General features: G+C 39.3%; 1 protein-coding gene across 2 annotated transcripts in view; it reads left to right on the top strand.

Moving 5' to 3' along the window:
* CDKAL1 (CDKAL1 threonylcarbamoyladenosine tRNA methylthiotransferase) overlaps positions 1-23,641 on the top strand; it is a 434,528-nt gene that overhangs the window by 126,567 nt on the left and 284,320 nt on the right. For both annotated transcript variants that reach the window (XM_075493754.1, XM_075493753.1), the window contains 2 exons: positions 5,859-5,955; positions 17,203-17,251. In XM_075493754.1, coding sequence (XP_075349869.1) covers positions 5,859-5,955; positions 17,203-17,251 — 146 coding nt within the window. The remainder of the gene's footprint in view (positions 1-5,858; positions 5,956-17,202; positions 17,252-23,641) is intronic.

The following is a 23,641-nucleotide window of genomic DNA, read 5'->3' as shown; positions in this document are numbered from 1 at the left end:
GTCTGATGGAGCAAGCATTTATGTCTTTTTGAACTACTTTCAGAAAAGACATGGTTGCTTTTGTCAGGAGGAGAACATGCAACTTATTTTTTCCCCTGGAGTATTTACATGTTACCTGATGGTTTTTGCCAAAGGAGACAAGTTCAGAGGATGCAGCATAGTATCTAGAGGGCTGCTTTGCTAGAGATTGGTCCTCAAAGAGCAATTTAGTAAACTCCAATAATTAGCATAAGCGTCCCCAAACAAACTTTACATCTTCACATCCCTCAGAAGGAAAATATGGTAATTCTTTTGGGGCTGTGGAAAAGTACAAGGAAGCTGATAGGCCTAAGTAGACTCAAGTGGTTCTGCTCTAATTAATAATGTTGACAAAGTTTTCTCACATTTTCCACATGCCTTTGACTATGGGGCTGTCCCTAACCTCGAAAGTACAACATGTATGAGTTTCTTACATCCTTTTTGCTTTTTATTTACCCAATGCCGCTCAGCATATTGTGACCCCAAAGGTTTCATTAGACTTGTCGAGCTCACCATAGATGAAACAAGGAGTTCCCATGTCCTTCTCTTTTTTTCTGTTTCCTTCCCAACAGCTTTCCCTTGACCTCTGTTTTGACTCTGCTGCAGCTCTTCTCCCATGAGCTAACTTAACGGAATAAAATGGTAAAAAATCCCAAAACTTGGCTCAATAGGTTTCTCCTAGATCAGTGAGTTAAATGGGGCCCCGGAAATGGTCCACTGAGCTGCAGAGCTTGGGGCAGAGGAGGAGTGATACCAGATGGCCAGAAATGAGAGAGGAGGGGCTGGAGTTGGAGAAAGGTAGGAGCAGCAACAAGGAGGCAGGGAGGATGGGAAGCAAGCCTTTGAGTAGTAATGAGATATTAGATTGGCTCAAAGCCTGTAAAACCACAGTTTAAGTTACCATTTGTAACTTTTCAAACAGAAAATAGCTGTGTGATTTTTACAGATTTTCAGGAATGTATTCCAGATGCTATACAGGCATCATCTTTTCATTCCAGGGATGTTGCCCTCTCTTTAAAACTTGTGGGTTCCTGTTGATTAATTCAGCAGATGAGAGGGTTGGAAGATCTTTCACACATTTGAATCTTTAGCCAAATAGCATTTCTTTTTCCCCAGAGGCATCACAACATCATTTCTACAGCCTGGGAAGTAGTATCCCCCCAGTTTTACTTTTATAACCTTTGGCAGCCTGATCTAATCATATACCCAGCTCATACTGTATTCAGCTAGAGCTGCCTTAGCAGAACTTTTTCATGTATACTAACATTTCTTCAGGCATTTCTAAACACAACCCCCCCTGTTGATTTTATGGCTTCATACCTTTCTAAAATACCTCATAAGGGGTGTTGTGGATTTTGTGTAATAGAAGGCCATGAGAATGGCATGAATAGGCTACACTGGTGCATTGCACAATTCGATTTAACTGTACACATCTTAATGTGAAAGTTGCAGGTTTGTGCTGGTACAACAATGGGGAGGGGAGTACTGTGTTTGGTAGAAATAGCTCACTGATGTAAAAACTTACTTGAAGGTATGGTCAGTTGTCATATGCCTAGTAGGATTCAGGTTGAAATACTTCCATTTTCATTTCAGATAACAGTGATACTTCCTGTTGTACTTTAGCATTAGAAATAGGTCCTGTTATTATTTTATGAACATGTCCCAACTACTATCAATACAGAGCTTAACAAGCTCACTGTAAAGCACTTTTTCCCCTAATTTATTGCTTTTGCTGAGAATGCCGCTCTTGCTTCTTCTCTTACTTGCGTTTGACTGTTACTTAGTCCTTCTGCTGCAGGCAACGTTCTGCTCATTGTTTAAACGCTTCTTCATTATTTAATTCCACCAACAATGGGTTTTGGAGGAAAAAAATTGGGGTTTGTAGGTGTAATACTTGGTTTTACGTATCTGGTACTAGAGCAACACTTTACAAATTGCATGTTTCATGCTGACCAGTCTGTAGTTTGCCAGCTTTGCTCCTGGCAGAACAGACTGCTTTTGATTTCAGATGCCTGCCATGCCTTCCTGTGCAGCTGGAATACCTTGGTGAGCAGTAACGGTGGCTTTCTGAAAGCTAAGGGTCATTCATTTAAAAGTTCCCAGCTTATAAAAGTCCAGTGGGCAGCTCTGCTTATCGAAAGGGAAGCTAGCAGGTGAGCAGTGATGATCTGGCTTCTCTTGTCTCTCTTCTAGCAAAGAGCAAGTTAGCAATTACTTTTCATGTCACAGATTGTCTTCCATTGAACTTAGCCCATCTTCTCTGCTTTCACTTTTTTTATTGCTTTCCTTAGATTTGAACCTCAAGGAAAGGTCCCTAACTTTTTTTTCCTGTGGTGATTCCACCTGAGTAGCTGTGTGAATCATGAAATGAAAAAGTGGTACAGCTTCCTGCACTGGCTGCCTAGGCATCTAGCAGTGTTGCTATACAAACAGTGTTGATGTAGCAAACACTTACAGGGGGCCTTTTTGGAGGGTGGGGGGTATTTCTTTATCTTTGTCGTGTTACTGACCAAATGTTCTCGGAGCTCATAAAATAAAAAGTAGAGGAACCACGCAACAACACATTACATAAAATTGTGAGCAGAATATTCCAGTTTGGGCAGGTTCCTAACAACATAAATAGAAGTGCACATACTCAAGGCAGAAGTTTCTCCCCATCCTAGTTACATTCTCAAATTTGCTTTACAAAAAGCAGAATACGTTGAACATATTTCATTAAGTCTGATAGTACAATTATAGTTGCAATGGGTATATCTATGCAATGGAGTTGCAGTGGAGTATAATCTATGATCTCACTACAGATCTTGTATGAGTCCTCTACTGTATGCAGTACTTTTTTTCATGCCCCTGTTGTTTCTCACTTGTTTTTTGTTCCCCACCCATTACTTAGGAAGTAGCTTGAATAATTCCATTCTTTAAAAAAGAATTGCTCTAATTAAATTTCTGTTCAGATGTGTATCTTGCAAGTAGTTTTTAGAAAAGAGTGTGTTTCTAGAGAATGTTTCCTGAGTCAATTACATTGAAAGTTCAAGGTAAGGTTCATGTAATTGAAAAATATAAAGGATGTCTAAAAGGGAAGGTGTATTTATTCATGCCACCTACTAGATTCCATGAGGTGGTATTCTTATTACTATTCATGTTTTTGAAGGATAAAGGCTTTTCTAATGCAGTTGCCTTGCTAGCTAGATTTCTGAAGAATAATTTTTGTCGGCTTTTGTTAATATGAGGAGGGCTCATTAAACAATATTAAAAAGAAGTGACAATGGAATGTGTATTTTGAGAAGTGGTTTCTTGAAAATGAGGCAAAAATTTTGCTAATTTCCTTACAATGGTTTTTCGTTTATGGTGGGTTTCATGGACTGTACAGTGTATTATGGATGTAATGAAAATTGACTATGATAGAAAATTTAGTTCTGACATTTCCACTTAATTGCATTTTAAAGCAAAAAAAATCTCAGTGTACAAAATTCTTTATTCTGTAGAGACCTGTACAACTTTAAAAAAGTTAAATGAAGGCAATGCTTATTATGAAGAATATTCAGTTTAACTTTTTTCCCCCTAGCTCCAGTTATAGTCCCAGAAGATATGGCAAAATGTTAAAGCTGTGAAATAACATTAAAATGCCATTTAATGTGTCAAGGGAAACTTTGTTGGTTTTTTTTTCTCAGATAAAAAGACTTGAATAAAAGCTTTTTCTTCTGTAGTGCTCACAGGTTTTCAAGTAGATGGAGTCGGCTGTTGCTAGCAGCAGATTATACCAGATGCAGAGTTGCCTAGGGATGTGTGCTTTGTTTGCTGGAGACAGGTCTTATTGTCTTGCCTCGAGGCATTAGGTTGAGTCTGTTAGACTATATAAGTAGTGATTTTTATTCTTTGAGTTAGTGGAGTGTCACATGGTGCTATGTGACATTTTTAGGTAATGCATGAAGTAGGGTTTGGATACGTAGAAGTAGGTGACCTCTATTGAAGTTTTGCAAAACCCTTAAATATTTACCACTGAAAGAAAAGAAGGATTGCAGGTTTTGGAGACATGTTGCTAGGTTCCCTGCCTAAAAAATACTCTAAATTAGCATTTCATCATAGTTCTTTATCCACAGAAGTATTATCAAGGAAGAAATGAAAGGATTTGCATTCATATTATACACCTTAGCATGGAAGTAGAGGACCAGTGAGGCTCTGTATGATGAATGTCTGAAGATTTCCTGAAAGTCCCACTAAAACAAAATTGAATGTTTTATAGAGATTTGCTGCATGTATAATAGATATGAGGTAATGGGTGCAATACATTTTCCTGTTATTTCACACTTGTCTGTGTATAGGATATTTAATTTTTTCCTTCAAAATACCTCATTTTAGTGCAGCAAGCAACACAAGGTATTTGGCAAGATGGCCTGTGATCTCCTTTAATATGACAATTTGTGTCTTCTTGTGACATTTCATTTGAGCTATAATTTGTAAATAAATTTGTCCATATTATGAGTATGAAGTGAAAATTGTGAGTAGTGGAACTGTGTGTGGTACCAGTCTGGTTTTTTTTTCTTCGTTAAATTTGCATTTGCTGGAGGTCTCCAGATGCTCAGTGTAGCATCCTTGTGCTTGTTGAACATCACTTTCTCTAGTGCATTCAGCTTGGAGACAGCTCAAGCAAGCTCAGGAGTATAAAATTGTCTAAGCAATTGTGTATTTTGGATAATTTTTCTGAAAAATGTTATGACGTGTCTTAGCCTGTTCCAACATAACAGTAAACACTTCATGAATGCATATATTGCTGGAGAAAATACGGATTTGCAAGGTTCCAGTTTGACAGAAGTCTGTCAGGAGGTTGTGATACAGCATGCAACTGTGAAAGATAGTTCTTATAGCAACCCATAATATGTCAGACCTAGCAAATCTGTTAAAATTATTCAGTGCTTCTCTCCTTTACTGTTTTGCACATTATGATGCAGTAGTCGTGTTGGGTTAATGTGTTAATGGATGATCTTCAAAGTTTAATGAACATAAGCAGGTTTTGCATCTCACTGTTTTGTATGCAGCTGATAGTTTTGTTCAGGGCTTCCTGTAGTTTCAAGATTCAGTGATGGCTTGATATTCAGTGTTGAATTCAGTGAGTCAAAATATCACTAACGAAATGAACAGTGTTAACCATTTAATCTTAGTGTTTTGGTTTCCTACTTGGTGCTAAGGTAGCATCAAAGCTAAGGAATTATGTAAGTTAATATCCAGACAAATGTTTCTCTGCTAAAGGCAAGCAGTTAAAACTTGAAAATGCTTAGTATGATTTTAAGTAAACATTTACTTAAACATTTTTAAGTAAATGCACATTTAAAAGTAAATAAACATTTTAAAGTAAACATGAGAAGACTGATGTAAGTGGTCATTTCTGACGGGTGTTACATAAATGCTTGTGTTCTGAGCTAGCGGTTCCTATCTGCGTAGGCTGTCCCTTGCATTCTGTGTAACTTTTCTTGAATTGCACTTAATATCTCTGTCCCATCTTTTTTGACCAGATTCTCTGCTATCATTGTGGCAAATAAAGGTTAACTGAACTTGATTAGGGCTTTCAAGGTTGTACTTTTGTCGAAGATACACAGTGGTAATGGTCTCTGTAGATACTTCCCAAACTGAGCCACATGTGCTGTAGCCTGATAGCTTCATATGGGGTGCTCTTGGTGTGTTGGTTTGTTTGGTTTCTGAGGTTCAAATGTGTACAAGTTGCTTCTGATTTGGGAATGTTTTCATTGTGGCTGTTCTCCTGTGTCACATGCACAATATGACTACTTTGAAGTTGAAAATTATCAATTTCGAAAATATTAACACACTGTTTGTCGGTCCTTCTTTAGGAAAGCCCAAGAAGGGAAGAAGAAAGTGGTTCTAGCAGGCTGTGTGCCACAAGCACAACCTCGTCAGGACTACCTGAAAGGCTTGAGTATTATAGGGGTATGTATCTTTATCAATTAGAAACCAAAGGTTTTCATAAATGTTTTAAACAGGTCAATGTCAATATTTAGACTTTGTTGCCTTTCTCTTGGAAAAAGCAGCAGAGAAGCTTGGTAACCCCCCCTGTTAGTCATCTTGCATTATACAGTACTTAAGCCTTCTGGCATCCAGGGTGATTTGGTTTGGTTGTGGCACAAGGGGAGAAGATAAAGGGATACTGTTAGTGGAACTGAGTTCCAGTGCCCTTTGTAGCCTGAAAATATTCAGGCTTCATCCAGGATGATGATGATATCCATTGCCATATTCTTCAAAATATCACAGGTTTTTTGCTTTAAGACAAAGAAATACACCCTTTGTTAAAATCAGTGGAAGAAGTGTAAAAGACTAGAGCATATAAACTACCCGGACACAGCTGAGGGTTTGGTGGTTGTTTTTTTGCTTCACTGTATTAAGCAGAATCGCAAATAGCAATGATTATTTTGCTTAAATTTGAGGCAGTTTGAAGAGTTAAATCCACCTGTGACAGAGTTGTTACACAGTTACCAAGCTTTACCTTGAAGAGGTAACCAGAGAGCTTTCGATTTCATTCAGTTAGTAAAGTGCCTTCAGTATCCTGTGGGATGAAGTGCTACTGTATAATTGAATCACCTTTGCAAAATAGTCATGGAAATCCAGGAGTCAAAGTACAAGCTGACAAAGATTCTTCATTGTTCAAGCCTTTAGATTAAAACTGGGTGAATCTGTAAAAGGCATGTTTGAGTTGAAGCACTGTCATTGGATTCGGTGTGTGAGAATTACAGTGAAGCTGTCCTGTATTACATTAAGTCAGAGCAGATGAATGTGCAACATCGTTTCTGCGTTAAAAATGTAAAGAGGTCAATGTGTTTCCACTTCAGTGTCATGAATTCAGGTTGAAACTAAGATTTTATAGGAAAAACAACAACAAAAATGAAAAGCTTTCGCTTTCATTAGAAGATCATACAAGATGCAGTTGTTCAAAGTAATTTAGAAGTAAAATAACATGTTGGGAGTTAGGAAGAAGATGGCTTCATTAACTGATTTATTGGAATTCTTTGTAAAGATGGACTTTGTGCTATTTGAATTTTTAATTAATTACTGCTGTCACTCAAAATGTTTTATCTCCCAATTTTTTTCCCAGCTATGTTAATGCCTATAAATTAACTCAGTGCCCAGAAATGATATTCAGGGGCTGTAAAATGCCACACTGTTCTGTATAGATGATAGTGCATTGGTAGTTACAGTTTAAAGGAAGACCACCACTCTGCAGTCTTACTTTACACAAATATACGCAAGAGAACTGTGGTGCTCTGTCATCTCTAAGACTCTGACTAATTAAGTGCATCTTACTCTGTGCAGCAGGATAGGAAAAACAAAATAAATGGTGAATGGATTTCCTCTTTGCTCAGAGATGACGTAGTTATGTGATTTGTAACTGGTTGTTATAGTGAATATAAAGATATCTACACATATGAAGACAGAGGGAAAAAAATGAGTCACTATCCTTTGACCAAGACTGTAATTTGACGTTTCAGTTTTGGTGAATTTAACTTGGGAAACTTAAGGGACCTGAAGTTTGAGGGTTTTTTTTTTAATAATTATTTTCTTATTTCTTTTTTTTTTTTTTTTAACTTTCCTTTTTAGGTAACATGTAATTTCTGAAAATTAGCCTCTTCATCTTCATTTTGGTACCTAGAACCAGTGTTTAGTGAAAAATATTTGTAGTTTTGTATTTATTACAGAAATATTTCTGTTAGGAGTTGAATTAGGCTGTTAATGCAGTGTTCCCAAGTACTTTTGAATTGGACCTGAAAATACTGAAATGTGATCTTCACAATAAGGACACTGTCTTCTAACTGTCATTGCCATGGTAAAATTTACTGTGCTTTAAGTAATAGATGCTTCAGCTCAGAAAGGTCTTAAACTTTAGGCATAACTATTAACAGAGGCAAAGCTAAGAGCAGATATTGTCCATGTTTTCATTTGTGTATTTAAGATTTTCTTCTCATTTTACAGAGTGTGTGTGAGCGGGTGACTGTATTTAAAGGATAAGAGTTGTTATCTTACTATTGCAAAATATTTTAAAAGGCACTTTTGACAGAATTGAGAAATAGAAAATGTTCTGTTGGCAGTAGGATATTGGTTCTGCTTTAAAATTTTAAGCATTAAGAGTACAGTTTTGGAAATCTTGCTTTACCACCAGGTTGGTCTCATCTTCAACTTGGCTGAGAGATATGGTTGATTTATTGTTGCTTACGTAAGCTCTGCCTTTTTTTTTTTTTCCCCCCCAAAGAACAGTGTTGTCTGAGAATGTGGTTATTTACCAGCAATTATAACTCCCTTGGGGCGGCTTTCTGAAGGCAGAGTGTGTCAGAGGGCTCTTCTGCTCATGTTGTTATGACGGAGGAAGAAGTTGCGATGTAACCACTAGAGAAATTCTAGTAACTCAGGGCTTGTTTTGATCTGCACTTGAGAAATACAGGACTGAACTTCCACTGTTCTTTACTTATTCCTTGATTTGGGCAGAAGGAAAGGAAGGGCAACTTCGTATCCCTGCTATCATTTGTGATGTTACTGTGCTTTTGTGTTTCTTTAAAGTCATTGCCACTTCTTAAAAATAATGTGAGTTGGGTTGTTGCCATAGGCTGTATATAAGGCAAACTATAACAGAACATGGCAAGGTAAAGGAGCTGTTTTCTGGAAGGCGGAAGCTCTGGGTAGTAGTAAACCTGCCACATATGCAGTGGACACGAAAACACATAATGATGCATTACATAGGTTCCCAGCCATTTACACCCAGGTGGTTTCCAAAGCTTACTCCTTTATGTTTGGAGTAGTGTATCCACTTCAAACTCAAGTGCACATATGATATTGCAAAGAGAAATCAACTCTCTTAGAGTTGTCCCTCACTTTTCATTGTAAGTTGCTAAAGAGAAGGATATATGACTTTGTCTATGCTGATTCTTTTAAGGGGATTATAGAGGAAGGGAAGGGAAGGACAAGGGGGAATGAAAGATTTAGCAGACAGGCTACGTTCTGGGACTCATGAATGGCTGTAGGTAACTGTAGTGTTTCCTCACTTCCGGAGTTGCATACAAGGGCACACAAAACCCTTGTTCCCAGTGCTAAGTTGAACCATTGGAATGGGGTGAGGTGTTTTGTTTCTTTGACACTTGTCTGGAGTTCTAAGGTATTTGGTGTCCAAATGATGCTGTGTGTTGGAACCCCTGACCAGTTTGCTGCAGGTTCATAGGTCTTAAGATGCTTCACAAGCTCTGTGTATCCGTACCTTGGAATCATCAGACTTACTGGACATGCTGAAAGCATGGGGCCTAATGCACATATGTATCCTGTTAAAGGCATACAATAGCTCCGCAGATGAGTGAATCTCCTCACTTCCTGAATGAGAATGTCAACCCCAAATCTCCTTCCTTCCCCGTCTTCCCCAACATAATGTGTAGCATCAAAGACCAGTTGTCTGTTGTCTTCTGCCATACACCCATTTCCTAAGGGAAGAATTTCAGCCCATTCTTTCATCTGCACAAAATATATCTGGTGTTGCCAAGGCTGTAATCCCCCCTCTGCTGCTAGGCTCCAAGTCAGAAGGTGGAGGTCCTGTGCATGCTAGAGTTACTGCGGGCTCTTTGGCCAAGATGAGCCTGAAGCCACTGCTTCCAGGAGAAACATAGCCATTAAAACCTCTCTGCAGGGGCTCTCTGCATTCCCCTGACCTCCAAATAACCCTTTCCTGTGGCTGTTCTACTCTATAAGCAAGCATTAGGAAATTTTTTTAATATCCGGTTTGAAACTGTGGAGTGTGGTTAGTGGAAGTGCTGAACACTCCCAGTAGCAGCCCATAACAGTAGGAGCGCTGCTATAAAGTAGATGGTTCAGTATAAAAAATGCTAAGTACATTACAAAAAATGGGCATTTGACTTCTCAAGCTGTACATCTATAATTGGTTTACACTTTTAAATTTAATGTGCCTTAGTTCTCCGTTTGTAAAATCCTTCAGTGAGCAGAGCTTTAACAGTGCCATTGTGAAAGAACATCAGTGTAACCTTACGAAGATGCCAAATGCCTGGACATCCCTACTACTTTGGTGTCCTAAATGAGGATGATACTATGTATGATATTTCTGATGTTCCGTTCATACAAGTTTCAATGATGTTTGCAAAACAGAGATAATGATAATTCCCTACCCTGCAGTGTTTGTAAGGTCAGACTGCATTAAAGATTGCAAGCCTCTCTGCTGCCTTTAAACTGGAGCCTTGCATAAATGCACATATCCAATGTGTACTTCATGAAAGACAAATTTGATGGAATTTTATTTTGAATGATTTGAATTAGCAGAACTTCTTGGAAAGTGTGCTGAAAGCCTGGGAACAGGTGCACACTGTTCTGTAACTTATGGCCAAGAATGATTTCATGCAAAATTCAAGCTCAGTCAGTACCTCTCAGCTGGTTGGCTTTGGCTTTCGAATTGCCATGCTGATATTCAGATATGACGCTTGAACCTGGAAAGTCAGGAAAGAATTGCACTTAAGCACCTGCTTTTAAACTGAAAATTGGACGTGCAAATAGAAACTATTCATTCCCACAGCAGTTACGTACTGTCCTATGAATCAAAAGGTGTAGGAAATAATTTAGGTAAGAATTATACTTCAGCTGCATCAGTGTTTAGCAATGAAAATCAGTTTATGTGCTCTTCTGGGGTAGTCTCCTTCCCTTTAAAGTTTGTTTAGTGCCTGCTCTCAGAATACCTTCCTAAACCAGAATATTGCCCATTACTGTGGTCAGTGTTGTCAGCAAAGGTTTTAAACACAGATGTTATCCCTCTGAAGACAAAGTGGCTAGTCACATGCCTTTTGAAGTTATGTATTAAGGCCTGGATTTATGCTCCCTAAGTGCTGTAATTTGAGAGTCTGTTTTGCTCAGCTGCCTTTATGGTCAATGAAGATAATTATCTCTAAGATAATTTACATTTTTAGAAGCTCTGAAGTGACTTTTGAAGCCATGTGTTTCCCTTTTACTGGCTTTAGAGAGGGGATAGGCTGAGTAGGCTTTTAACATCCAACATCTGACAAAGCTGCCTAAGCAAGGTGAGATGAAACTGAGAGTTGGTGAACTGGAGTTAAAATCTTTAGGATTACCAATCGCGGGCTGTAATTACCTAAGATTATTTTATCTATGTATTAACTGATTTGTTTCTTATCTGTGTGAATGAAAATCAAAGATGTGTAGGGTTTTCCCTAGATGAGAAGAAAAGGTTGTTTTACTTCAAGTAGTTATGTATATGTATTTATGGTCACTGCTGGGGCGTTCATAAGCAGCTGAGTGCTGATGACGATTGCTTCAGCAGTAACCTCATGCTGTGCAAGCAAGCTGCTGCCCCTTCCTGTATTGTGGGTACCCTGTCCTCAGTTTCTCTCAGCCATCGGCTAAGGTTTCTTTTGTTTTGCAGTGTTTTTTCAATAAAAATGTCTAGTCTTCAGTTTTTGTGGTCTTTGTCCCTCCTTCACTGGCTTCAAGATCTTTTTTTTATGATGGTCACTTTCTGATACTTGAGGTGCTTACACATTGCTTGTGTTACCTCTGAGAAATTTCTCTCTCTGGGAAACTCAGTCACTGTGCCAAGGGAAGGGCAGGCGGGGGAGGCTCTGGGAGTAATTTCTTGAGAGAGTTGTCACTGTCCTGTCAACATCAGAGAAGCTTTAACCTTCAGACCTTCTGTGGTCTGAAAAGATGTTTCCTTCCATGCTGAAAGGAAGCAGGCTGTGGGGAGCAACTGCATCCACTCTGGGGGAGGGTCCCTGAGAAGCCTGGCTGTGACAAGGACCTAGCTGCCATTTTTAAGCAGCAGTGGTAACTGGGTCGGTAGCTGTGAGAGCTGAGACTCATCAGAAGGTGAAACCACAGACTTCTTGGGCAGAAGACGGTCACTGGTGGCAAGTGTCAGATCTCATGCTTTGGCTCTGGTTCATTTTTATTTGCTGCTGATTCTACCAGGTTAATCCCAGTCCCCCAGCAGAAACAGCAGTCGTCAGCCAGGTGATGTGGATCCCTTGTGACCACTTACAAGAAATGGCATGTCAGACATAGAAATTATTCTGTGATCTTACTAATTTGGAGACAACAAAGAGTGTGATGTATTCTACACTCACATGTGTTGAGGTGTCACTGCACTAACAATCAGAGATAATTTGAGGGAAACTGCCGATTTGAATGTCAAGATGCTTCCCAGCTCCTGCAGTGATTTTTTTTCATCACCTGGTAGGCACTCTCTTCTGGGATAGAGAAAGTTCAAGTAACAATATAAGGAGATATTTTCTGAAGGAACTGAAATGCTTGCTTTGTAGGATTTAATCCTCTTCAAATGGGACCAGAATAGCCATTATCTAACAGGCAGTGGCATAACTCCAGAAAGCACAAGCACTGTGACAGTTGGCAAAGGGCAGTGCACCTCTGGTGTAAATATGCTTTCTGCTGCTGACTCCATCTGAAATTATCTCTGGGGCTGTATTAAGAAGAGAGAAAATGAATACCTTTTCTTTTATCATATAGACTGCCAGGAAGCCTTATGCATTCCCACCTTTTTTGCAATACATAGTTGGGCCAGGTCATTCCTCAGCTTCTTCAGTGGTGCAGCTTGAACGAAACAGCTTTTCTGTGGTGCCTTAGATGCCCATGTAGCAGACTCCATTAAAAGGCAGTCTGTGTCCTCCAGAAAATATTGGACATTCATGAATTTTTTGTTCTCACAACCACCCTCTATTTTCTTCTCATGGCTGCAGCCACAGAGAGAAGCATGCAGAGGCTTCTCTCTCAGGAAAGACCATTAAGACATTGGATATCTTCACTAAAAAGAGCTAACTTCTTGCATTTATGAAGTTTAGCACTTTTTACCCAGCTTTGGTTGTAAGGGACATCTGAAGACCATCTCTCCTGTTTTGTGTTGGTCCTATCACTTCAGAAACAGATTGGTCCAAATATCTGTGGCCACAAAATGCTTCTGTCCATATTTCAGTGGATGCATTAAACTGGAAGTATGTTTATTTCACTGTAAATCTTGTACGAGGTTTTGTCTTCCCAAGTGACAATGCAGGGTCTTTGCAGAGGTCTTGGTACTCCCCTGAAAAGAATATCAGAAAGTTTCTCTTACTTTCATGATAGGTTCATGGATGCATTTTTCTAGATAGCTTTCTTTGGTCTGAGGCTCACTGACTTCTACAGAGTACAAAATCTCAGGGTAAATGTGCAACCTTTCACTTAACTGCCAGATTTTATCTGTATTCAGAGTTTATCTCCTACAAAACAGTTTCAGGATGTTAATACTGGTTCTGAGACAACTTGGATCATGTCTGAGAGCTTGGAAGAATTTGTGTGACCATCCTCAACATGCATCTCTGCACTCACAGATCCCCTCCTGTGAGACTGCAGACATAGCACATTACAAGCACGTCTTTGGGCTGTTTACACCTAGCAGTCATCTATTGAATGTGATTGTGACAGTACAAAGGGAACTGAGGTCTGTCTTTGATGACAAATGGACCATGTGTGCATTTCTGCACTCCTCTTGCTGATTACTGGTGCTTAGTTGGAGAGCTTAGGGCTTCTGTCTCTCAGTGGAGTGCTGGGGTGTCCTGGGATGCACACGGTTCGAAATGTGACTGGCTTGCATTTGGGTGTTCAGGAGTGACCTGCAGCTTGGAGAAGCAGAGGCTGAGAGGAGACCTTATCGCTCTGTACAACTACCTGTAAGGAGGTTGCAGTGAGGTGGATGTTGGTCTCTTCTCCCAAGTAACTAGCGATAGGACAAGAGGAAATAGCCTCAAGTTGCATCAGGAGAGGTTTAGACTGGATATTAGGAAAAATTTCTTTACTGAAAGGGTGGTCAAGCATTGGAACAGGCTGCCCAGAGAGGTGGTGGAGTCACCATCCCTGGAGGAGTTCAAAAACGTGTAGACATGGCACTTCGGGACATGGTTTAGTAGGCATGGAGGTGTTGGGTTGACAGTTGGACTAGATGATCTTAGAGGTCTTTTCCAACCTTAATGATTCTATGATTCAGCCCCAGCATGGATTGCCTCATGTCTTCCTTGTGTGTATAAGGGCTGGATACATATGATTGCTGAGCTGTACTTATGCCTAGCTCTGATCCCAACAAGAAGGCTCAAAGATCTTTCCTGGTCTTTGTTTCAATACAGGCCTCATGCTTTGATACAACTATCTTCTTTTTCTTTGCTTTTTGACCAGCTAGTTTCCTGCTTTGGCTACTCCTTCATCCCATGGGCCTTGCCCGTGCTCTTGTCCTATATTCAGCTCAGCCCAGACTTCTGCATCAGCCCTGATTTGTGGTGGTTGGGGATTTTTTTTTTTGTGTAGTCCTGCTCAGCTGCCTGCTCCAGTCTGCCCTTAGCTTTTGTTCCATCCAAGTCCTAATGGAGAACCATTTGTAACGGACAAAAAGTCCACCATGTACATGCTTATACTAGAAACAAGATCTCACAAGATCTGTGGAGCCAAGTACAGCGCACAAACTACATCCAGCAGTAATGTACCCACTGTCAGTCCTGAAGATTTGGTTTATTGAAATTCATTGCAAAGAAACGTTGAGGAATGGTGTCTTTTCCCTTCATACACCACTAAGAATTCTTAAGTGTCTGGGCTTCATGGGCTTCCTGTTGCCTCTTGGAGACATTATTGGGTCTCTGCTCAAGAAGGTTTATGGATGCCTTTGATACCACTGCAGAACAGAATTATCCATAAAGTTAGTGAGATTTGGGCAAAGGAATCCTGCAGGCCTCTGTATACCCAAGAAAATTTCATTACCATGACTGTGATTTTTTTTCTTTTTCTTTTTTTCAAAGAAGAATCCTCTAAACACTTCCCTCTTCTCCCTCCAGATTCACCTCAGTTTTACTAAAATACTTTTATCTTCATAAATGAAGATTGGAAGCATTCCATATTTTCTTCCTGAGCACTTGGGTCTTTAGCCAAACAATTTCCAATAATCTCAAATGAAAAATACTTAATGTGAGAAATAACATATAAGGCAGAACAAACATCCATTTTGAGTTGCAGATCTCGTTATCTCTCAGACCTATAACTTTACTTACTTACCTGAACCGTCGTCTTGACAGACATAGTCAGAATAATTTAATTTATCCAATAAAAGGAAAATACAGTATACTGGTTGGGTTTTTCTTTATCTTTATTTAACAGGGGGTTTGGAGCTATGCAAAAATTCCCCAGATGTACAATACAGAAAGTAATCATAGGTGGTTCAGGTTATGAACCAACCAGGTTTCTTTTGTTTTAAAATGATTATGAACTTAAACAGTTTAGTATTGAGATATGTAGCAATAATATTTTAGGCAATGTATTTGGCACAGACTGTGATCTCTGTATTTATAGTTGTAAATGTGTACATGTCTGTTTTAAAGTTGCATTTTTTTATTTTTTTTTAAATTAGGTAGAAAGTCTATATGTAAGTATCTTAGGTCATAATTTTTTAACTTATATCTAAAAGGGATATGTACGCAAGTATGTAAATATGCGTGTGTTCCACACAAATGCTTATATGTGCTTTCTTTACAAGTAGATTGCTAAATATTGATGTATGTCTATAATATGAATGCTTGTAATCTAGAAAAGGATTTAAATATATATCCTTTAATAAGATTATTAAAATACCAATCTTAGTGATACTTTAAATAAGTTAATTTCTAGAATCGATGATTAATATGCTGTATTCAGAAATCTGAAGTGGCAGAAATTTGTGTTTAGAAAAGGCTGTATTTCAAAAGGTTTAAAAAAAAAAAAAAAGTTTTACATGGACTTGATCCAACACCCAGACAAGAAAAGGAACAGACCCCCACTGACTTTAGTTGGGAACTCTAGATCAGACACCAACTACAGATGAGCTTTTTTTTAGCTGCTATTAAACTGATTGGAAAATGAATATGAAATAGAGATGATTGTGCAGACTTGTGTTTACAGGAAATGACAAACTCGGTAATTTAAGGGCACAGAGACTTGATAGCTTTGATGCAAGGGATCCAAGTTCCAGGCTCCTTGTTGCAGACCGGGTTCTGCTCTTGAAGCCTCTGCAACTTGTGCTTTTCTGTTTGCTTTTGAAGCAAACCGGAAAAGAAACTCCAAGGAAATAACTGCAGAAAAATCATAGTAAATAATGTACAGCTTAGAGAAGCAGTGTTTAAAAAGGAATATTGTGGAAAAATTATAAACTACTTTAAATGTGCAAAGTAGTACTTTTCTGTATTTGGCTTTCCTGCAATATATCTAAGCATATACATGCATATATAGCAGACATTACATAGAATATGCCATTTGGATGAAAGTTGGAGGAAGAATCTCAACTTTAAGAATTTCTGAGTGTTTAATTTTGCAGTGTTAATGCTGATTCTTTCTACTTAATATACCAAAATCTCTGTAATATATTGGCCATTAACTTTAAATAAAGAATAATCTATCTAATAAGAAATAATTGAACTATTTATCACATTATGGGTGAATGTTGGCAAATGTAACACTAAAACATACATTTGTTGTCTTTGTTGGAGATGCTTTGTGGCGGTCATTAAATATTATTCTGTCTTGTGAAAAGCATCGGGGCTTTTCCTTCTGTTTCCTAACACTGCCTGCAGTAAGTCCAGGGCAATGTCTTGTTCCCTTAAACGTGACCACAGTATTTTTAATTTTTTCCCATGTTCCAATGTCTTTCCCATGCAATACTTCCTTAATTTTCTCCCCAATAATCTGCCCTCAGAATATCCTCAGCTTCTTGTTATGTTCTCTACCATCTACTGTTTTGGTGTTGAGACTGGGGGGAGGGAGCACTTAGAGGCACTTGGAGCCGCCCAGGTGCTGACTGCTGGGGTGACCACTGCCTTTCACAGACCATGAACAGCAGTTAAGGCCTTAACTCTTTTCTAGGGTCCCTCTTTTCTAGCCATTTGGTGATTTTTGCCGAACGCATAGGAACCTGCTATTTTTGAGGACAAAATTTGGTTTAAGTTAGGTGGTGAGTTTTAAAATTGCTTTTGGCAGATGAACCAAGATGCACAGAAAAAACCTGGCTAAAAACATAGCCCCAAACTCTTTACTCCTCCTTAATCCAGAAGAGCATACTTTTGAAAGAAGAGTTTATATAAAAATATGTCCAGTTGTTGACTACTTAGATATTGACCTTCTGACTTTTTTTAGGTTCAGCAGATAGATCGTGTAGTAGAAGTTGTGGAGGAAACTATTAAAGGTAAGCATCACACTTGAAATAATTGCAGCTAGCCTGAAAGATGTAGGCATTAGCTAGCAGAAGTGCTGCTGTTATGTTCTTTATCAACCTAATGCTTGCTTTCTCCTTTAGCTAAATGTTTGGGCAGTGTGACACTTTGCTGTGTACGCTTTGTGTAAGTGGTCATTGCAGAGATCTTTTCTGGCAGGAGCTCTGTGGCCTTTTGGATTCATAGGTAAATGATCCCGGGGAGACTTGAAGAAATCATTTAAGTTGCATCAATGTAGGTGGGTGTAGAGTATTGTTTAAAGTTTCTGTGCTATCTTAATTCAGTGCTGTATCTCTACTTTCTTATGTTTAGTCCTCTTGTGTTTTCTTCTTTTCGGATGTTTTGGCTCACTTCCTTGAGCTTTCCTCAGCAGGACAGATAAATTATCCGCTGGTTTAATGTTCTTTTGTAACTGTGTTCCTTGTTCTGTCTGGCTGTGTTCATGTGTGTGTACATGCAGTACTTTGCAGTGAAGGGGGGAAAAGGCAGTATTGTTTCTGCAGCCTGACTAGTAAACATTTGCTATTAAATAAATATATTTGTCTGGGTCTTTCTGGGTTACCTAAGTTTGTCTCCATTACTTATCAGGCCATAAAAATTACTGTTCCATGAAGCTTTAAATTACAAGGTTTAGTTTAATTGGCTGTACTTTCAATATAAACAAGTGTCTGGTCCACAAGACATTGCCTGTGACTTTAATGCTGGAGTATGATGTCTTTGAAGTACAGCATGAAAATGTAGAAACAGTGCAAAATTTTAAAAGGAAAAAAAAAAGCTTCTATCAAGGAATTGTGTAGTGTGGTGTATGGCTTCTAGAGTTTGTGGTTTGAAGGCCTTAAGATTTCATATTGCTTTGAATGCTTTCAAAAATGAAACCTGTATTCTTACGTACTCCCAACCGAAAGTTTTCCCACTTTGTCCTTTCCTTATGTCATCTATTTTCCTTATGTCATCTATATATAACCTACTGTACTATACAAAGAAGAAACATATTCAACATATTCCTATTTGTTATTAAATAAGCCAAACTCTTTTCCCAGAAACATCATGGTGTTTATGACAATGTCTTGGAAATGGGGATACTTCATGATTTTTACAACAGCACAGTATTTCAGATCCCTATCTGATTTTCCTCAATTTTATTTATTCTTAAGGGAGTAAGATGATAACCTGGGTCAGCATGCCCTCACTATAGAAAAATGGGCTTTGTAATATCTACACTGACTCCAGACATTACTGCTTTTTCAATAACATAGTTACTCAGGTTATTGTGACTGAATATTATATGACTAGAAAGAACACAAACAATCTAGTAGAAATTGTTAAAATCATGCTTTTCATTGAATTGATTTTAAGATTGCATTTTACATATTGATACAATTCTGGAAAATAATGTTCATGGACATGTTAAAGAACATTTAAACTAAAAGTGTGAATTTTGGGAAAGATTTTGCTTCCTTTCTAGCTTACTCCTTTTTATTCAAATCGCTTATAGTAAGTGGGCTGCTGAATTCCATACATAATGCCAGTTCTTTCAGTTCTCAAAAGGTAATGGAACAAAGACTTTCTGAAGTTTTATTGGAAAAAATGAACAAAAATGGCTCCCCAGTGCAAGAGAGGCATAGACGTACCGGAGAGAGTCCAACAAGGGCCGTGAAGATGATTGAGGGACTGAGACTGGGGTGTGTCTCCTCACAGGAGAGGCTGAGAGAGCTGGGACTGTTCAGCCTGGAGAAGAGAAGGCTCAGGGGGGATCTCATCAATGTATGTAAATAGCTGAAGGGAGGGTGCCAAGAGGACAGAGCCAGGCTCTTTTCAGTGGTGCCCAGTGACAGGACCAGAGGCAATGGGCACAGACTGAAATACGGGAGGTTCCCTCTGAACATCAGGAAACACTTTTTGACTGTGAGGGTGACAGCACTGGCACAGGTTATCTGGGGAAGTTGTGGAGTCTCCATTCCTGGACATATTAAAAAACTATCTGGAGATGGTCCTGGGCAACTGGCTCTGGGTGGCCCTGCTTGATCAAGGGGGTGGGACAAGATGACCTCCAGAGGTCCCTTCCAACTATAACCTTTCTGTGAAAATAGAATTTCAATTGGAAAGAGAATTGCCAAGTTGATAGGGGGCATAGCATATGATAAGGGCGTACTTTTGCAAAAGGCAACCATAAAAATAGGAGGTTTTACTTATAATTGTATTTCTTTCATTTAAATTTGTTTAAAGATAATGCATTGATTTATGTGTTTAGGAATCACCTTCCACTAATGGAAAAGAATGTGAAGCTCTTTTTCACTGTGTTTTATGAAAAAGTCTAACTGTGAACTTTCATTATCCAAGTGAAGTAAAATACTGTATTTAACAGGACTGTTGGTTAAGAATATTTTATACTGTAAAATAGATACATGGTAGAAACTTAAATTCATATATGTGAAACCAAATGAAATGTTATCCTTTGTCTTCATAAGTCTACATCATTAGTAACAACTTCTGAAGCTGCAAATGGGTTCAGGAGGCAGAGGTGGTGTGGGACAGGGGATTAAATACAAATTCTGTATTCATAGCCAGCTGATATTAGTAAGTTTTAAGTTGGATATCTGTCATAGTTGTATGATAGAATTTTCCTCACCTATTTTTTTTAAAAGAAAATCAAAAGGTTGCATGGGTGGTATACTCTTGTAGTGTAACTATGTATATATTGAAAGTTTAAAAAGATGTTTCTACTGGATATTTAAATTGAGTAAGATTAAATTGCATAGTGTCTGCACTCTGTAGGGCAGCTGTCCCTGTAGATTGGTCGGCCTAACAGGGTTGTCCGGATTTTCTGTCCAGATTCCAAGGTGGTTATCCTAGTTGCCAGTTTTAAGTCTAAAAGTCTAGCTTTCCTTGGGTTCCCCTTTCTTAAGGGGTACCATAGATTTTTCTTGGATGCTTGAATTTTGTAGTGCACGGTTTACAAAAAGGGAAACTTTGTAAAAAGAATTTGCCTCCTCCCCTTTTTTTCCCTAATAGTCTTTCTAGTTTTCTAAGAAAATGGCTCCCCTTTTGGATTTGGTTGAAAGCTTACTGACTCCCAAAGAAAATCACTTTCTTTGAATTATTTAGATCTCTCTATTAAACAGGAACGGGTTTCTTCCAGCTTTATTTCTCAGTCTTAAGGGCATTGTCAGGAAACCCTCTTCAGAACAGTGTCATTCTGCTAGTTCAAGAGATGGTTTCAAGAAGCAGATCTTTACCTCATCGGTCTGAAAACAGTGTAATTGCCAGTTCCCAACTCTCCATTGAGGTAATTCTCCTAAACACTTTTTATGTGACTTTGCCTTTTTATCCTTCATCAGAAAATGGAAAAGAAGGATGCTTGTGTTTATTATTGCACTAACAGCCAAAAGAGAATTTTTAAGAGACCCTGTGATGTCTCCTTTTTATATCACCCTGGCTTTTATCACGAGTCTTATGGAACTTTGAAATTTCCTAATTATCAGGTAAATTATCAGGTAAACTGTCCTTTGCAGAAGCGATCTGTAATAACTGTGCAGTATTTGTACACAGGTCATGTCTGATTAATATTTATACTGTGTCCCAAGATGTATTTTAACTAGAAGTATCTTCAGGTACTTTTACTATAATATTGTAATTTATAATCTGAAACCTGTATTCTGCCTACTAGAAGCTAGACAAATTAATTCAATCTCAGCCTCAGAATTAGGTTTCTCAGTGACAGCCACAGTCAAGTAGCCAGAGTGTGTCAGTCTTCCTGATGTACAGAACAGTTTTATCATGCAAGGCTCTGATTTAACAGTTTAGTAAACCTTGCTTCATCTGCACATTACCCAAATTATAAGACTGGATTACAGCAATTTTTACATCATTGGGGCACCCATTTCCACTCATGTGCTTAGTTTCCTGGTAACATGTTATGATGACATAGTATGTTAGGAAAGTACTGCTAAGGAGTTGCAGTGTCTGTGAGCTAGGAGAAAACAGGATTATAATTGAGGTATGTTCCATCATTAAGTAAAATTTCTGTACAGAATTTAAAAGCTGTTTTGAGCTATATAGCATGTCCCAATAAGATGAAGATTTGTCTTTGATGGGAAGCACAGAACATCTCTATGGTGATTGCTCAAGTCAACATTTTATGAACCACTTTAAAAGCTGTCTTTAAAAAAAAAACATACAGTGTATGTGTACAAGCTTGGATACAAACAGTTTACAGTAGGCAAGATAATACATTTGTTCTGTAATTTAAAGGACAAATTTTAACTGCTTAATGTAGAAATTCTTCTTTTCTTGGTTTTGAATTTAGATCTTCAGAGATTTGTGTGTCTCCTGCCCTTTCTAGACGTGCCAGCTCTCAAATCCCATGTTATTAAAGCTTTCTGGAGGTGGGAGGCATGGAATCAGGGTATTTGTGTACAGTCTGCTTTTAGCTCAGGCCTTAGGGAGGCGAGGGGGACAGGTTGAATTGAGTTTAGTCCATATTGTCTGTCCAACACTTTCACAAAACATAGTTTTGCAATGGGTCATTACACTTAATTGTAAAAAACAACCAAAGGAAATTACTTCAGGGTTGAGCCTTTTATACTTCACATAACCTTTCTTGATTTCAGTCACGTCGATCTGTCTGGTGACGTTGCCCATCCATTCCCAGTTTAAACATTAACCAATATTTACTAACTGTTAAATTGTCCTCATGTGGTTAGTAATTATGGATTGTTGATAGTTTCAGTGTCAGTCTGTATGAAAATGAGCAGATAAATGGAACCTATATTATATATAGGCTAAAGTATAGAATTTATACTGGATTGCCTACCTTAGAGTGTGTGTGGGGTGTGTGTATGTATGTATACGAATGCCAGCATATTAAATAGTATTTGTATGTGCTGTTTGATTTCACTATAATCTGCTGATAATAGTAAATAAAATACTCTCTTTTCAATTTCTGTGACTGTGGGAAGAACAGCCTTGACTTAAAAAGCTGATGACAAGCAAAATGAAGAATAAAAATTGGAGGAGTCAGGAGTTCCTTTTTGAGGAAAAGTATCATTTGGCTTCCAGTCAGGAAACTGACTGTTTGTGCTGAAGTGCAGCTTGAGGAGGGTCAGAGGAAGGGTAGTGGCCTCACTGAATCCCTGTTTCTGTTTCTGTGTCCTTTGAAAGGACATAGAAAGGGGAGGGGGGGACAGTTTTGGATGGGTTATTTTATTTATTTCACTGTGTGGTGGGTTGACCTTGGCTAGCTGCCAGACCCCCACCCAGCTGCTCTCTTGCTCCCCCTCCTCAACAGGACAGGGGAGAAAATAAGATGGAAAAGCTCATGGGTCACAATAAGGACAGGGAGATCACTTACCAGTTACCGTCACTGACAAAACAGACTCGACTTGGGGAAAATTAATTTAATTTATTGCCGATTAAAAATAGAGTAGGATGGTGAGAAACAAAGAGGAAACTATAAAACTACCTTCCCCCCACCCCCCTTCTTCCCAGGCTCAGCTTCACTCTTTCATCCCAGACTCCTCTACCTCCTCCCTCTGAGTGGTGCAGGAGGTTGGGGAACGGGGGCTGCGGTCAGCCCACAACAGCTCCTCTCTGCTGCCCCAGCTTCCCCACGCTGTCCCCCTGCTCCAGCCTGGGGCCTTCCCACGGGCTGCAGTCCTCCAAGAACTGCTCCAGTGTGGATCCTCTCCCCGGGGCGCAGTCCTTCAGACACAGTCTGCTCCAGCATGGGTCCCCCACAGCCTACGTGCAGTTACTGCCAGAAACCGTGCTCCTGCACGGGCTGTCCGCGGGCTGTGGCTTCCTCAGGGCGTATCCGTCTGCTCTGGCGTGGTCGTCCACAGGCTGCAGCGGGATGACCTGCTTCTCCGTGGCCTTCTCCAGGGACTGCAGGGGAAGCTCTGCTGGAGCACCTTCTCTCCCTCCTCCTTCTCTCACCTTGGTGCTCGCAGGGCTGTTTCTCACACTTTTTTCCTCGCTGCCAGGCAGTGTTTTGCCCTTTCTTACCCCAGCCTTCCCGGAGGCCCCCACCGGTGGCTGAGGGCCTCAGCTGTGCCGGCTGGAACCGGTTGTGTCTGGCACGGGGCAGCCCTGGCCTCTCCTCACGGGCTGCCCTGCAGCCCCCCACTGCCAGCCCCTCGCCACAGGCACCCCGTTAACACTACTACATCCGTAACAGTATTTCTAGCTAGTAGAATTGCCTTTTAAACTGAGATTATTGAAAAGTAAAGGTACTACTGGCAAAAATTATGCAAGGGGCTATCTGTATTTGACAGACTGAAAAAGGGGGGGGGGTTGAAATCAGGTTTTCAATAGGCAATATACAGAACTACAGCTTGTCAGTAACTTGGTGAAATGACCATGTT

This window comes from Mycteria americana, chromosome 2, assembly GCF_035582795.1.
Source record: "Mycteria americana isolate JAX WOST 10 ecotype Jacksonville Zoo and Gardens chromosome 2, USCA_MyAme_1.0, whole genome shotgun sequence".
Classification (NCBI taxonomy): Eukaryota; Metazoa; Chordata; class Aves; order Ciconiiformes; family Ciconiidae; genus Mycteria; species Mycteria americana.
The sequence above is the reverse complement of the archived record's forward strand: the minus strand, read 5'-3'. Positions and strand labels throughout refer to the sequence as shown.